At 34.8% G+C, this 17,294-nt stretch overlaps 1 protein-coding gene across 4 annotated transcripts in view; it reads left to right on the plus strand.

Annotated features, from left to right (window-relative positions):
* Positions 1-17,294, plus strand: part of MYOF (myoferlin) — a 72,920-nt gene that overhangs the window by 23,136 nt on the left and 32,490 nt on the right. For all 4 annotated transcript variants that reach the window (XM_065671916.1, XM_065671913.1, XM_065671914.1 and 1 more), the window contains exons 6-21: positions 1,322-1,482; positions 1,998-2,126; positions 3,575-3,637; positions 3,750-3,800; positions 5,413-5,443; positions 5,922-6,037; positions 7,221-7,347; positions 8,587-8,690; positions 9,642-9,710; positions 9,825-9,868; positions 10,233-10,315; positions 12,445-12,483; positions 14,948-15,072; positions 15,540-15,659; positions 15,984-16,161; positions 16,976-17,100. In XM_065671916.1, the coding sequence (XP_065527988.1) occupies positions 1,322-1,482; positions 1,998-2,126; positions 3,575-3,637; positions 3,750-3,800; positions 5,413-5,443; positions 5,922-6,037; positions 7,221-7,347; positions 8,587-8,690; positions 9,642-9,710; positions 9,825-9,868; positions 10,233-10,315; positions 12,445-12,483; positions 14,948-15,072; positions 15,540-15,659; positions 15,984-16,161; positions 16,976-17,100 (1,565 nt within the window). The remainder of the gene's footprint in view (positions 1-1,321; positions 1,483-1,997; positions 2,127-3,574; positions 3,638-3,749; positions 3,801-5,412; positions 5,444-5,921; positions 6,038-7,220; positions 7,348-8,586; positions 8,691-9,641; positions 9,711-9,824; positions 9,869-10,232; positions 10,316-12,444; positions 12,484-14,947; positions 15,073-15,539; positions 15,660-15,983; positions 16,162-16,975; positions 17,101-17,294) is intronic.

Below are 17,294 nucleotides of genomic sequence, written 5' to 3' on the forward strand. Positions count from 1 at the left end.
CACAGCAGATGGATTTTGAGAGACGTGAAAGAGGTGGGGTCTTTGGGATCATAAAATACATGGTATGTTTATCTCTGTGCTTTCATATGTCTCTTATGAGGATCACCGAGGACTTCATTATGCAAAGTGATCATCACCCTGTGTTGTCAGACTAATTCATAGAGTGAGCAAATATTGTTTATGCTAACCATCAGAGACACAGCTTGTTCTTCCTGTAGATTTTAACATAGTCACCATCCTTCAGTTAAGAGAAATAGCTGGAAACACTAGGGAGGGTCACACTTTTGTGGTCTAGATATTTACGGATCCTGTTTTGCGATACTGGAATCTCTCTGTATGATCCAGTATTGTAGTGTCACGTAGTTGTATAAGTCTTCCACAGAGGTGATTTCAGAACTGTCAAAAATGCTTACTAAGAAACTTTAACATATTATTCAGTTAAATATATTAAATTCATTAGAATCATAGAATAATAGAATAGTTAGGGTTGGAAAGGACCCCAAGATCATCTTGTTCCAACCACCCTGCCATGGGCAGGGACACCTCCCACTAAACCATCTCACCCAAGGCTCTGTCCAACCTGGCCTTGAACACCTCCAGGGAAGGAGCATTCACAACTTCCCTGGGCAACCCATTCCAGGGCCTCACCACCCTTACAGTGAAGAACTTCTTCCTTATATCCAATCTAAACTTCCCCTGTTTAAGTTTTAACCCATTACCCCTTGTCCTGTCACTACAATTAATATTATTAAGTTAATTATATTATTTAATAATATTATTAATTTAAACATACTAAATATGTTATATTTAACATATTATTTATGTTAAATGCAATGGAGGAGGATTCAGAGTTTTATTCTGGATAGCAAACTCTGAATGTCTTCATGTTCTCAAGATTCTGAAGTGAAAAAGAATGCTACGCTGTAGCCTAGTCTTGCTGCTGGGAAACAGCTACTGAAACAAAATTAATCACTTCTGGTGTATTGTGAACTAGTCTGATGACACGTACAGCTGAAGTGTACTTTGTTGAAACTTCAATCGGCTTCTTCAGAAAAGTGCATGGGAATTGTATTAGATACTCTGCATCCTGAAGTGCGACAGGTTTATGGTTAGTTTGCTTAGGATATACATTTGTTCTTAAGCAGTATAAAATGACTAGCTTTCAAAAGGAGTTGGAAGCATGTGGTTAGCAGAAAAAAAATGTTGAAATGAGAGAATAATACAGGTTTAGTGGAACTCTTGGGTATCAAATTCTTACTCCTGTAACTTTAACATCAATCTGTACCGTTTATTAATTGCACTGGTTTTTTTACTGTATAAGATGGAGAAGATGATGGAGGTTATGAGGATGGCTTGGATGGCCCAGTTAGTAGTATCACACCAGCAGTTCCAAGTGGCACAAAGGAAGCCCAGCTAGCTAAACGTATCACCAAAGGAAAGAAGACACGAAGAATCCTTTCTAACAAACCACAAGATTTCCAGGTAGTAGATTTATTAAATGCTTCATGTTTGTTTTTCTTCCTGACATGGCATTGCTCCTTTCTCGTAGCCTGAGCATAATTAATGTCAGATTATGCAAATCTAATGCACTGTAGAGACAGTAAGTCTTTTAATTTGAAAGCCTGTATTTGAAAAGTACCCTTCAAATTTGCGTGTTACAGAGATGTCCAATTTTGTACAGTTCTGACTGAAATCTAGATTAACCTAATTTATCATATAGTTGTATAGATATCAAACTACAATAGCTGTTTTAAAAATAAATAGTAAAAGCAAGTTGAAAAAATTTACTGAAATAATTAACACCAAATTGTCTTGTAAAATTCAAGTAAAATTATACTTGCTATCGTAATTAAGTTTAAAAAGTCAGCCCAGTCCATTTCTGCCAGCTACTTCAGGTGTTGGCTAACTTTTTTGGTAGTATACTAAGAAATTGTTGATGATAGGTAACATAGGGAGTGGATTAATACAACTATTTGACTTTTATATTTTTTTCACAGATTCGTGTTAGAGTCATTGAAGGTCGTCAGTTACCTGGAAATAACATAAAACCAGTAGTCAAAGTTCATATTTGTGGTCAAACACATCGAACAAGAATCAAAAGAGGAAACAACCCATATTTTGATGAAGTGAGTGGCATGAAGACACTGTAGCCAAAATGTTGATGCTATTAAATGTAGAAAAATAGTTATTATCAGTGAATAAGAATTTGCTTATATTTATGGGTAATTAAGGCTTATGCACATTTTGCAGTTCCCAGTCCCTTCATTTATGTATTCACATCACTAAAAACACACCTCTGACACTGGCAGTCTTAGCAGATAAAGCTAGAAGGAAGCCAGCCCAGCTGAGACATATGGAATGTGTTCTTTGATACGGTCGGCCATGTGACATAATAATGACTTTGAACGATTGTGTGTAGGTTATGAAAGCAAAGAAAAAAAGAATTAGGAATCATTGTAGACCTCTCTGTTCAGATGAGCTTTCAGTGCAATGCTTTGGGACAATAAGACTGCCAAGCAGAATCTGGAAATGTCATTGTCTTGCTGCCTGTGATTTGTAGAAGTACAACTAGATTTCTTTGTCCAAACAGGGATCTGTACATCAAACACACTGAAAGACAGGTGAGAATTCAAAGCCATATAAGGGACATAAGAATAATCCCATGTCTTGAAGATTAATGTTGCAAAGCTTAAGCTTAAAAGAGGGAATGTTGAGGGATAACTCTCATTATCTAGACCTGTGTGGAAAATTCAGAAGGTTTTGGAACTGGGTGGCAAGCATGTTTAATACATACAGGCAAAACCAAGGAAGATATAAAATTTGAGACTCAAACTAAGCTGTAGGTAGCAGCCAAGATTTATGAAAGCAGTGGTAAAAAAAGCGAAGGGAGAAAACCATTTGCACCTTACACTGAATCACTTCCTAGTTAGTCTTGGTATCCTGATTAGGCAAAATACATGGACCATGCTTATGTACTCTTCCCTTTTGTTGGCTAAAGTACTGGTTGGAGTATAGCTGATCTCAAAGACCAAACTTAGTGAGGCAAATACTATTAATAAAACAAACACAGTAAATAGTATATTTGACTTCAGGCTGTTGAACTATCAGATTTATTCCTGTGGCCTTGAATTTCAAAGATCTGAATTATTAGAATCTATCACCACTAGCCTTAAACAAGACCTTTTTAGACAGATACAAAGGGATGGCTAGACAAGGATTTAATGTCCTGGAAAATAAACTACCTTCCCAAACTTGTTCCCCTGAGGAAAACGTGAAATGCAGAGCAATCAGCAAGGGCAGTACCCAAAGTCTGCAGCACAGCTATGCCTACTGCATTCATTCAAATGGAAGTTGTGACTGTCTTTTGTCTTATGTTGTACTGAGTTTATTTACTGAATTTAGTTTTTTATTCTGTGCTAAATTATCATATAATGTGTCCAGCAAGGAGGCAGGGTAAAAGTACTGTAGCAGGCATGCCTCGCAAGCCTTTTAACATGATGTTTTTGCATTTTCTATTCAAAGAATTGTGTTTGTCATTTTGAGACAGGTTTTTTGTTTGTTTTTACCTTAACAGATATTTTTCTACAATGTCCACATGACTCCTTTAGAGTTGCTTGATGAAACTGTTAGCATTCGGGTAAGAAAAACTGGTGCATGTTCAAAAGGCTGCTGAATGCATATAGCATTGTCTGGCCATTTCACTATGATGTTTAGAAACATTCCTGTTTCATGCTTGTCTCTTTTTTTAGGTATATGATTCTTATTCTCTACGAGCAGACTGTCTAATGGGAGAATTTAAGGTGGGTATGAAACTACTTCCATATTGTGACCAAGTTAAATAAATGAGAGAAAATTTTTTTAAGTACTTGTTTTAAATGTTTAAATTTGTGCTGCCTTAAAGGCCAGAAAATTACCTGATAATTTGCTTTTAATGCTAGAAACCATTTGCTTAAAGCGCTAGTAAACTGTTTTCTTATTTTAATAGGTATTGTTAAAGAATATTGTGTGGTTTATATACCAAGTTCTCTAACTTTCATCCAAGAAAGAAAAATATTTACCAAAAAGTAATTTTTTTTTTCCTTAAAAGGTAAAGGTAATTATCTGGTATGAGGTAGGGTTTGAGCAGACAATTTTATTCGGTAGATAATAGGGGTGATAGTGATATATATGTAAGGCAGCATAAAAATATACACTCTTGAGTGATGTGGAAAGGTGATCATAAGTTTGTCAAGTAAAAGAGATGGCAGAAGAGTCACTTAGTTTAAGTAATTTCTGTGTTTCTGATGGTATCAGTGAGATTGTCTTTAATTTTTGTCATGGTCAATACTGGGAGGTAGATATCTGCCTATTGAAAGTATTCATAAAGCAGTACAGACAAAGAATTTACCTGATAATTGTAATGGCTACTGGGATCCCCTGCATTTCTAGTATCAGTGCTGGCTGCATTTTCTGTTTGCTGATTTTGTACTGCTTAAATTCAGTAGGTCTCTCTAGATCAATTTTTCACAAAAATATGCAAGTATGGAAGAGTGCTCTTTTCTAAATGAAGCAGTTTCTGCAACAAACCTGGTTGCTTTTGCTTCTCACTGCTGATTCAGTATTTTCTAGATTTTCAGTGATTTCTAGTGATTCAGACAGTGAATCACTAGTAATTTCTAGTGATTCAGACAGTGGTATATTGTTCTGTGGAGGACTGTTCATTCACTATGCAGGTGATGGCATGTCATTCATCTACTTCCTGTTCTGCAGGCACACATTCCAGGAGAAAACCCCAAGGGTAATTCTCACTCTTTCAGACTTTACCTGCAAGGAGTACTAGCACCAGTTGCCATGAGCAAACACACTTACCTTCCTGAACATGTCTGAAATCTGATGCAATTAATACAGTCATGGCATATGTGCAATCTTGTCCAAATTTGACACAGTGGGGGAAAAAATTGCCATAATCTTCATAAAAGAAAGAAGAACTTATTCATTAAAAAAACAAGCTTCATTTCTGAAACTGAATGATGAGATGTTGAGCAGGAAATAAAAACAAAAGCATTCTGAAAAGCCTGTCTGAACATAAAATAATGGGGGAATATAGGGAATTCAAGAAGCAGTAAGCTAGCCCCATCTTCTGCCTCTGAGAAATTAAAAAGCTGGGGGTCTGAGGAGAGACAAAAGTAGCTACAGCTATTAGTTCTAATACAGCTTTTCTTGCATTTTCTTGGCCTCTGTATCCGTTCAGAATCCCTCATTTTTCAATGTAAGGCATTTTCTCTTTCTCCTTCAAAAAGTAGGCTGTGTAAACTTTCTTTTGTTTGTGACAAGAACAATATAGTAGTACTCATGAAAAACTTGAGGGGAGTTGTCCAGCATTTTTCTAATTTAGTATTTCTTCAGCGGTAATGCCTTTGATCTTTATTTCAGATTGACATTGGCTATGTTTATGATGAGCCTGGTAAGTAGCAGTTACTTCAGTTTATTTCCTAGCTTGAAACTTGAAGTTGAAATATTTCATTAAATTTCTAGTGTAAAAGAAGAAAGCTAATGGAAAGTTATTTGTGATTGCTGCTTTAAGTATTATTAAAAAAAAAAAAATCAAACAATACATAATTCCTTTCAGTGGTTTCAGGATGAAGTACAGACACCCAGAATTTGGATGTTAGTTTTTGTATCAAAGACCTGTACTGTGAAAAATAATGCAAAAGTATTTTATAATTCTGTCCTTGAATTAGTAGGCATTAGTTCAACATTTGAACACCATCAGATTTCTTGTTTTGAATGGCATTATTGAGACATGTACAGGACAGAAAAAAAAAATGACAATAATTAGTTTCAGGATAAAGCATGCTTTTGGAATAGCTGACTTTTATTATTTCTGCCATTTTGTAGTGGATATTACTGGGGGGTGGCTGGTGGTGTTTGTTTTATTTTAGGCCATGCAGTCATGAGAAAATGGCTTTTGCTGAGTGATCCTGAAGATACAAATTCAGGAGCTAAAGGCTATATGAAAGTCAGCATGTTTGTCTTGGGAACTGGAGATGAGCCACCAGTAAGTTTCATTTAAATGTTTTTCTTCCCCTCCCCACCCTACAGACATTTATTCACGTCCCTCCAACACTTTTTCAATATGTATGATTGACTCTGTGAGCTGTATTTAAAAGCAAGACAAGATTTACAAGTTGTTTCAAGGGCATCCAATACTAAGTGGCTAACTCAAAGCTTATCTTGTTATCCTGTCCATTTAAGCTAACTCTGGACCAGCTCTGGTTGTGTTGACCTATACATCCTGGAAGAAGTAGAGATGTGTTGGCCTGGGATTGCATGCAAGCCAATATGTAATTTTCCTTAGCATAGCTGATCAGGCTGAGCAACAAATTGATACCAGTTACCGGACTAAGTCAGGAATCCCTCCACTACTATGCAATGTAGACAAGCCCAGAGAGAAACCTGAGTACCAGAAAGCTTCTAATATTTGCCAGGGGAAAATCAGACCCATCAATAATTACAAATTAAGCACAAGTAACTTGATGCACGTGAAAGCAGTAGGTAGTTTTAGCAATCCAGTCCTTAACTGTCTACAGTGCTGTCAAGGTAAAACCAGACCCTCTTTTCTGTGTGTTGCTTTTCTTACTTGACCATTGTCTGTAGTTTAAGTTCAGCTGTTCTTCCTGGCTGAGATTTTTGCATACTGCTCCTCCTTAGTTTAGTACAATATGGTCCCCAGAGCCATGGAAAATCTTCTGGTTTTATATTAACTCTTCCTTTCTGGTATCCTCATGATACTTGAAATCACAAGGATAAATATTGTCTTTCCTATTTATTTTAAAAGGAGGAAGCAGTAAATTCTGGTAAATTATACCAGAGTTGTATGCATTTTCTAATTGCAGTATGATGCCACAATATTCATCTCAAGATGAGTATGGAAATTGCATGAAGTTGGTATTGTACAAATGCCAAAGTCATCATCATCTGATGATGCTAATTGAAGGGTGATTACAATTGGCTCCTGCAATTGAGTACTTTAGAGATAAAAATGTAAGTAAAAGTGTTTGGGTAAAGTTAATTTTTGTGGCTTGATAATTTGATAAAATCTCATTCTTTATAATAAAACAGACAACAGTCTTCTTTCTGAAGAGTATTGAGGGCATCATTTTAACTAATCACCTTAATTCTATACATTACTCTGTCTTTATTATATGCCATACACTATGTACCACTGTATCTCCCAACAGGTTGAAAAAAGGGAAAGAGATAATGAAAGTGATGATGTGGAGAGCAACCTGTTATTACCTGCTGGAATTGCACTTCGATGGGTCACTTTTCTCCTCAAAATCTACAGAGCTGAGGATATTCCACAAAGTACCTAGCTTCTTACTACTAGTCCATTGATGTGTTTGATTACCATTAGAAATAGTTGTGCTAACTGTTCAGAAAAACTCCTTGAACATAAAACATCTTGAGTGTTTTACGTAGCCAATTTCAAGTCCTTTGGTAGTGCTCAGTAAGTCTGTTTAATTCTTGTAGTGGATAATCTAATGTGATACCCATTAGATTAGTCACGTTCATCTGTTGCTGAGTGGGCCATATAGCTTCTGGTAGTGGGAAAGGATCATCTTCATTATCCCTTCTCCAATCACAGAAGTTACATGCAAGTAGTTGCAAGTAACTAATATTCAAGTACAGCTGATCTGCAGATGAGCTGGATGTTCTGTGCATGTCTAGCTCAAGGATACAGTGCATGTGTCAACATCCCAATCCCTGCCTGCTTTCAAGAGGTTATCAGGCAGCTAGTTCTCTGCAACCCTCTTCCAAGGCCATTTAGTACTAGTAGATAAGCAGATTGCTGATCCCCTGCATCTTCCTTTTCCCAGCAATCCATTAACTCTTCATATGTGCTCATAGCTGCAGCTGTTTTGCAATGGGGGAAGGGCCACAGGGCTGCTGAAATCAGTCAGGCACTGCTGTGATGGCCAAGCTAGTTCTGTATTGCCAGCAACCTACTCCTGAGTGGCCACAGGAAATAAGTAACTAGGAGCTGGTTGCATACCAGAAAGCTAAATGCAGTTTGTGAGGTATAAGTTGAGCACCATAAGCTTAAATAAACAGCCTTAAAGGGCAGAGGAGCTTGTAAGCAGTTTGACATTAATTTGTTTAGTGTGATTTTACTTATATCAGCCTTACATTGCTGAGACAAAGGCTCTTTCATTATATGCCATATGTGTTTTCTGATAGAATATAGATGTCTTTTTATCCCTTCTTAGGATAATTACCTATATCTGTGACAACAAATTACAGTATCTAGCAATATATGCATAATGTTTTTCAAATACAATTACAACTCTAAATTCAGGAGCACATAAGGACTCCTTATGATGTTTCAAATGTTTATGTTCTTGAAATTGCTTCTAAGCTGAAATTCTCCAATTTTACCAGCAACACTGTCCAGAATTCTGTTTATCAGATTAGATTTTATCTAGATTTATAATCTGGTCAATTTTGGTGGGATTGCTATGGACAATTTATTTTTTAGGATGAATAAATAAATAAAATAATAATTAAAAAGCATAAACTTTAGTTTCTTCTTTGACACCTTTCTAGTGGATGATGCTTTTTCGCAGACTGTCAAGGAAATATTTGGAGGAGAAGCAGACAAGAAAAACCTGGTAGATCCATTTGTAGAAGTTTCTTTTGCCGGGAAAAAGGTAATCTAGTAAATATCTGAATTTTTGTATTCTAATCACAGCCCTGAGAACAGATTTCATATGCTAGTATAAATTTTTAAGTATACTGAAAATATGGAAATAACAGCATTAGCCTTAAGGTTTACTTTGTCAAATGAGGACAAACTGAAAGGCACTGTAGTAGAATGGGTGTAAAGCTGATGACTAATAAATGGAATGTATGACTAAATGCTATGAACAGATGCAGGCCAGATTGCTTGCCTACCAGGTATTCTGATTGCTTTTAATACTGTTGATACAAATATTTCTGGACAGGTTAATTGCATTTGTACATTTTATTACCAGTGTGCTCTTTACAATACCAAGTTAGAGCAGAAGCACAATTGCACAACCTATAGTCATCACTAACCAATCTTTCTTTTTTTTTGGGTTTTTTTTTTTTTAATTAAAAAAATGTCAGTCTTTATTAAGTTATATAGTCAGGTTGGCGTGCCCAGTAATGTAGAGGATTTTCAGTAGACATGACTAGCAAATAATATACTCTAATTGTACTCTAAAATCTGCATAGGGCACACTGTGACCAAATAATTCCTTCATCTCGTTTCTCTCCTGTGATACAAGAGGTCAGTAGTAGTGTGAAAACACATCAAATTGTAGCTAGTGGGAATAACAAGCTTTAATAATTCAATTTAATTGTAGCCAATGGAAATAACAAGTAGGGTAACTCCAGTCTCGGATTTAAATGCTGTCTCAAAATTTTCTTTTCCTTCCAATAGTGATTAATGTTGCATATACAGACTGGTTTAGCAGTATTCACCAACTGAAAACTAGTGGTTTATTGCAGCATAAGCCATTCATAATTACTACCCCTCATCTTACCAAGCAGAATCTGATTTATCCTAAATCATAGCTAGTATATGCTTTTTTTAATCTATCTTTGATGTGCTATATATTTGATCTTATTTTTTGCAGGTTTGCACAAATATAATTGAGAAAAATGCTAATCCAGAGTGGAATCAAATTATTTATCTTCAAATAAAGGTCAGAGTTTTCTTGTTTCTGTGGAAAGCAACTATCTCTTTAGAACTCAGGGAATTAACATTACAGAGGTGAAATAAGTAATGGGTTCTTTTATTTCAATTGTTTTCTTTTCAGTTTCCCTCTGTGTGTGAGAAAATAAAACTTGCAGTTGTTGACTGGTGAGTCATGAACTTTAATAAAAGTCGTAGACAAGGTAAACTGTATTAAGTGAAGAAAAGTCTGGTTCTACGGATGTCGGGTATTTTTCAGTCTATGACACTATTTCAGCAAGAGTTTAAGTGTTTTCCTTCTTGGTTTCTTCACAAGACACCTGGGTAATGTAACATTAGAATATTGTTAATTTTATGCAGTGATGTAAGGGTCAGGTGACTTCATGATACAGCCCACATTTGTAACTAAGCTATCACATCTCTGCAATAATAAAGCATTCCAGGTGATACAAAATGTGTGTACTGGTATCTTGCTTCTATGTAGGATGACCAGCATTATATTTAAATAAAATCTTTCCTTTTTTCTTTTTAGGGATCGTCTTACAAAAAATGATGTAGTAGGAACAACATATTTGAGTCTCTCAAAAATTGCTTCTTCTGGAGGAGAAATTGAAGGTAATTGAGCAGTACATAAAATTATCTTCTCTTGTGCTGGGAGGAATAGCAATGTTCAGTGCTGTAAGAAAGTATATTTTCCTATAGTTTCTCAGTTCTGTGGCAACAAGATTATTTGTTTCTGGAATTTTCAAAACAATGCTTCTGGAAAATATACTGTTGAACTTTTCAAAGTAAAGTATTGAAATTTTCCATCATCTTGAAAACAGCAGTAACTAATTCAATATTCAGTGTTTTGTTATATATACGAAGTTAAGGAATTAATTAAATCTGTAAGTACTTTTCCAAATTCAGAAAACTATAAGATAGTAAGATACAAAACTGTAAGATTTGTACGATAGGCAAATTTACCAAGACACTTAATAAGACACTTAAAACCAATCCCGAGTCACTGTTTCATAAGTTCATTGGGCACTAGTAGACAAGACTTCTTTTGCCACCCTCTAAGCATGTCTGTTCTTTCTCTGGAAAGATATCTTAGAAGCTGGAGAATGTTCCTGAGTAGTTGGCCTACAGGAGCACTCTAGAACCACCTGCTTATTTCCTGTATACTATTAGGCTGCATTCAAATGTTCGGGAACTTGAATTAGTCTCTGCTCTCATCAGTAGCTTACTAGAAATGGGCATTTCATCTCATTGCATGAGTGCTCCAAATGATTACTTAGTAGCCCTTATTTTAGTGGCTTCAATAAATGAAGATTTTCATTGCAATTCTGTGATCACAGACAGTGAATTTATGCGCTTCATTCAGTATAGTTGACTGTATATGTAATTTCATAAAAACTAAAAACTGCATTGTCTGCAAAATTTAGTTAAGCAGGTATGATATTCCTAAAATGTTGTCCCCATTGGCCAATACCTTTGTGATAAAATTCTTCCTTACAATATTATAAAAAGCATTTATTTTGCGAAGACTTTGGGAAATATGGGGGAAAAAAACTGTTGCATTTATGGTCTAATATTATGATTATTTCTTATTTCTTTGTGATTTATATCTGTGAACTATTCTTCTTTTTATTAATACAATTGAGCCAGCTCCATGACAAGGATTCTGCATTAATTTGCCAGAAATTGTTTTTAATTAACGTAGTATGGCATATTAGTTGTCCATATAGAGTTGTAAAGTCCATGGCTAAACATGCTTAACATTTATTTATCTATCTACATTAAGTTGAAGGACACTGGCTCAAAACCATTTACACCATTGCCACAATAAGAATATAAATTACTTTTTTTCCTCTTGTGTTTAGTAAATCTATGTGATATGTACTTGTGTAAAACAGACCAGTTTGTCCCTAAATTGATAGCTGTATCAGGAATTGTGGCTCCAATCCTGCAGTGACTTGAGCCAAGTATTCAATTTATCGGATTGAACAGTATTTTCAGTCACATATCTTCAAGTGTATAACCCAGTCCTCTTAGAAGTACTGCAGTTGAAGTAAGATTTTGTGCATTCTTTTCATTTACCCTCCACACATCCAGAGGCAAAAGACGAAAGGGTTGGGCTAGGGAAATTCTAGGGAGATAACTGCTGCCCACATAAGTGTGTAACTTAAACTGCTGCTGAGTCACAGCTCATTTATAGTTCAAACCCAGACACTTAGTAACTGAGCAAATCTCACTTGGATCCTCTCCGTACTGGGGTACTGACATTGAAATAGTCATTTCCATGTAAAGTCACAAATTATCTTCTCTTGAGGTCAATGCCATGACTGAAGCCTGTTCTGGCTTCTAAAGGATTGGGAAATTGAAGTAATCTATGGTCTTCAGTAGATGAAGACATTCTAATGGGCCCTGAAATGAGGTGGTTTTCTTAAATGTTCTCAAGATTTTATAATATTTTTTAAAATAGAGTTAAATTTTGTGGGGAGGAGAGCTAGGCAGAGCTGAAACAGAAGCATTAAAACAATATATATTGTCAGCTACATGTTTGTGGTTTTTTTCTTTTGGAATTTGTACAGGAAGTGATACCTTCATATTTTAATTGGGAAGCAAGATTGTAGCCTACATGAACGTATTTTTTTCTTGAGCTTTCCACTTTATTTTAAAAGCAGATTGCTTTGTGTTGTACTTGTTTTTAAAATGCTATTGTCACTTGTCATGTAACTTCTTCTCTTTTCATAATATAGAATTTTCACCTTCGGGAACAGGGGCTTCATCATATGAAGGTTTATAACTTTGTCTGCTACTGATTTTACTTTCCATTGCCCAAACTGAGAAGCCTTATCTAAGAAAACCCATCATCTTAAAAAGCATTTTTTAATAATTGTGTAAAAGACTTCACCACTACATTTAAAAAGTATCAAATGTAACTAACTGTATAAAACAGTTTTGGCACTGGAACTGGTTTGAAAATATTTCTGTTTGCTGGTGCTTCAAGCTGTGTTTAGAGTTGAGCATGCAGTTGCTTTAATTATTAAGTGCTTGGTCTAACAATGGCTTGCAATTTTTAATTTAGCTATGAGACTGTAACTATATTTGCAGCTTCAGAGCCCTGCAGAAGTAAATAACTACCTAAAATAATTAATGCTGTTTTGCTTATGCTTAGCTAGCTATATAAATGAAGTCTGGAAAATGAAATCTGATTCTGTTAAAACCTGGAGAGACAGCTTTTTACATACCTGTCTAGGCTGACATCCAGTTCTGAAAGATATTGTGGTAAATATTTATGTAGTAAGAAATAAATACAATTGGAGTGCAGTTGAAAGGTAAAAAACATTCATCTGCATAAATACTATCTTAATAAAGTAATATTAAGTCAAAAGCTGAAATAATTTTTCAGAATTACTTTCTGAAATACATGATCATCTTCTAAATGTTAACGATTTAATTTTAAAGAAAACCTACAAAAAATATTCTTTTCATTCCAGGTTTGGGAGGGCTTTTTTAGCTTGGGTTTTTTTGTTTGTTTCGTTTAAAAATTCATATTCTGTTTATTAGAAGTAGTAAGTTGTGAATCTATTAATTCAACACACATCTCTACCTTAAATCTAGTCATATTGAGATCCAGTGTGAGCAGTTCAGTGTTAGACTTTTTAAAAAAATCGGACAGTATTCCATCAAGAATCTGAATGATTTTCCATTCAAATTTATATCTGTATCTGATTCAGATGTAAGGATGTGAAAATATCCAAATGCAAAATAGAGAACTGCAAATCTTTATATTTTGCAGATTTTATATGACTTCCTCTTGGCAGGAAATGACATCAACACATCACATAATTTACATTATCCATTTGTGTCACTCAGTGGTCACAGTGGCCAAGTCATGCAAGGCGTAACCCTTTATTTTCACTTCCTTATCTCGGCCATCCTTTCCTATGATAAATGCATCATTCTTTATGCTGCAGATCACTGTAAGTGGTATCTGTTGCAAGGTTTAGAACCCGATTCTCATCACTTTTTTTATACCAGGATCATTTGTTCAAGTACAAAAGCTAAGATACAAGAAGGAATAGAATATAGAATCTTTCCTGTTTGCCCAAAACTACACAGTATTTTTCTGCATGTATGTTGCTTACCGTGTTCTAATTTTCTTTGCACTACTCATCAAATTTGCCAGTCAGTAATGTTGGCATGTGTTTGATAATTACTGAAAGAACAATTAAATCCCTTAAGTATAAATTTCAATTAGCTCTAAAATGAGCTTTCCAGAATCTCATTCATCTAATAAATTTGCCAGGCATGAATGCAAACCCAAAAGATAACAGCAGTAATATAACCGAGGCTTACCTCTCTATATATTTTTGCTAAAAAACAGAAAACTGTTGAAAAATACAAAATTATGACAGTGGGTTTTCAAGTTCTTAGATATCTTAAATATCGGAAAATAAAGAGTAGCTTTGGTGTGCAGTTTCCTAGCTTAGCTATTAAAACTGACAAAAATATCTAAATCCCTATTAATGGTTTTTTTTTTTTTCTAGATTAAGACATTGGGAGCTTTTAATTTGTTAGTCGTGGAATAAGAATAATATACAAATTAGAGTTTATTGTAATCGGAATTAACTAAGAATTAACTGAGTTTGCAGACTTTGTCTTGTATGAATTTTAGCTTACTGAAAAGGGAGTTTGTGAGAAACAGTGCACCGTGGCAGTTATGATTAGAGTTTGCAGTAGTCTGTTTTACCCTGAAGAACAACCACAGAAAAATAACACTAAAAATTAAAACAGGAGTATTAACTGTGGTAAACAGTAGGGCTTTTCCCACTATGGTGTGTATCTTTTTTGTAGCTGTTTAGCTAAAACAATGGCCTATGCATTTAAATGATTGCAAATGTTTTACTCAGTTTCATTTGTTTCTAGAAAATCTATTTTCTGTTAACATAGAGTGTATTACTCTTTCACATAAATGAAACCTGATATTTGGAGTGGGGCAGAAGTTATGTTTATTCTGTGGGGTTTTTACTGCATGAAGTAGTATGTAGTAAGTATTGTACAGTGAAGAAGGAAGTTAGGAGCAAGTACAGTCATTGATGTAATTACTTTAAATTTATATAGTATACCCAGAGAATAAAGTGTTCTTACTTTACTAATAACTAACTAATACCTAACAATTGTCCTGATGTAATGTTAATTGTTTTTCTGGCTCTGAATGCTAATTAACAAAGATATATTGGTTATGTTTTCTGTTAGCAAACACTGGAGAAACTGAAGTTGGCTTTTTACCAACATTTGGGCCTTGTTACCTAAACTTTTATGGAAGTCCAAGAGAATACACTGGATTCCCAGACCCATATGATGAATTAAACTTTGGAAAGGTCAGTTTCTTTACTCATTGTTTTTAATTAAAGGATTAAACCAGATTGGTTTTAACAAAATAATGTTCGGAGTTTTTTGTTTCACGTTGCACTCCTTTTGGTCTTTTTATTTTGAATAATATTTTTTATTTATTATTAAGAAGGAAGTATGATAATTTCCATTCTCATCGGGTTTTGTTTTAAAGGTGTTTTTGAAGGAGCAGCTGTGGTTTTGATGGTTTTCACTACCTGTATCTCTGCATGCATTTATATTTCTTATTTCCTTGGTTTTGAAAATTTTTTTTTTCTCATTTCTACCATTCATTAAAGCCAACTGCTCTGTTTCATTTGTTCAAATATGTACACTCGTGCCTCTGAAGAAGTTTCGAGAACACTTAAGTGAAGCCAGAATAATGTGTAACTAAGGAAAAGCATGCTACTTTAGGAGAAATATATAAAATTGCATTCAATATGTAACTATGTTGCAGGGAGAAGGAGTTGCTTACAGAGGGAGAATTCTGGTTGAACTATCTACAATACTTGAAAGCAAACCTGCTAACAACAAAAAGTTAGAGATGATTCCTAATGATGACTTACTGGTTGTTGAGGTAACTCCTTGTTTTATTGTCAGTGTTGGTAATGGAGATGTGCCTTGGCTGAAACAGTTGAGTTGAATCTCAGAATTGAGGGAGGTGATTATTGATAATGTGGCTAAAAAATGTCATACCCTTTTGGCATGAAATATTAACTTGAAACATTTTTATAATCTCAAATACAGTAATTTATTATATACATATCTTTTTGGTTGCTTCTCGTCACAGTAGTAAAAGTAATAACATTTTTATTTCCATTTAGAAATTGCTGGTGTTTGCTATAGTTGTGGATCCTGTTTAACAAATATTGAAATACAGCTAAAAAGTTTCTTCTTGTAGAAATACCAGCGCAGACGAAAGTTCTGCTTGGCTGCTGTGTTTCATTCTGCTACCATGCTGCAAGACACCGGTGAGCCTATCCAGTTTGAAGTGAGCATTGGTAACTATGGCAACAAGTTTGATACTACCTGTAAACCTTTGGCATCAACAACTCAGTACAGTCGTGCTGTTTTTGATGGTAAGGATGCTACTGGTATGGGGATATAACGATGTAAAATTTTGAGGCGCTATTTTATAGCTTTGGAATGACAGCCCTGACTACTAAAAATTATTGAAAAACGTGACAGAAAAGTCATGTGGCTCTTCACAGCCTTTGAGATGAAGTTTCATTTATGGAATACATGCTGCAAAGCCTACTGAGGTTGTTAAAGATATTTCCACAGAATTCAGTGAAATCTTTTGTCTGTGTACTAGATTTGCACAGGAAAATTGGCAAGTAAAAAAGGTATCTAAAACCTAAGGATTAAATAGGAAAAATACCCTTTGAACATGCTAATTTAGAATAAAATAAAAACCTGTTTTTAATCCAGGTGTTGGGCAGCCTAGAAGAAAACAGCCTAGCTAAATCACAGGAAAATATATTTTGGCTATAACTTTTTTATAAACTGCAAACAGTAAGAGGTGGGGGGCAGAGGATCTATGTATCAAGTGAAGTAATCAGGTTTACTCTGAAAAATAAGTATTTGAATATTTTATTTCAGATATACACTTATTAATATGCTGTCTGCATTGATAAGTTCTGAGGAAAAAATAATAAACATGTTAACAGATAATTTATCAAAAAAATCCATTGGATTTTGAAAGAATTTGAAGTAAAATTTTGCCACTAACAGACACTGCATTGGCTGAAAAAGTCTTTGACAGGCTTGGAGTAGCTTGTTCGTTCTTAATAAATTGTAGTACATAGATGAAATAAATACAGCAACTTGTGCAGTGTACAGTATGTATTCCTGACTAATTCTAACCCTAACATACGAATGTTTTCACACCAGGTAATTATTATTACTACTTGCCATGGGCAAACACAAAGCCAGTTGTTACACTGACTTCCTTTTGGGAGGATATAAGTCATAGATTAGACCCTGTGAATGTAATCCTAAACATGGCTGAAAGACTGGTAAGACACTTAAGATCTTTCCTTCGCTGATGTGCTTTCCATATTTACTTTTTTCACTTAGAGGTGTAATAAAAAAAGTTACTTTTTCACAAAATTATGAAACAGCTTTCTGAAAACTTTTCCCTCCTTTTTTGCTATTCAAAAATTAAACATAGCTCAGTGTAACAAATGGCACTGCTATTCATAGGTCTGTA

This window comes from Lathamus discolor, chromosome 3 (genome assembly GCF_037157495.1).
Source record: "Lathamus discolor isolate bLatDis1 chromosome 3, bLatDis1.hap1, whole genome shotgun sequence".
Taxonomy (NCBI): Eukaryota; Metazoa; Chordata; class Aves; order Psittaciformes; family Psittacidae; genus Lathamus; species Lathamus discolor.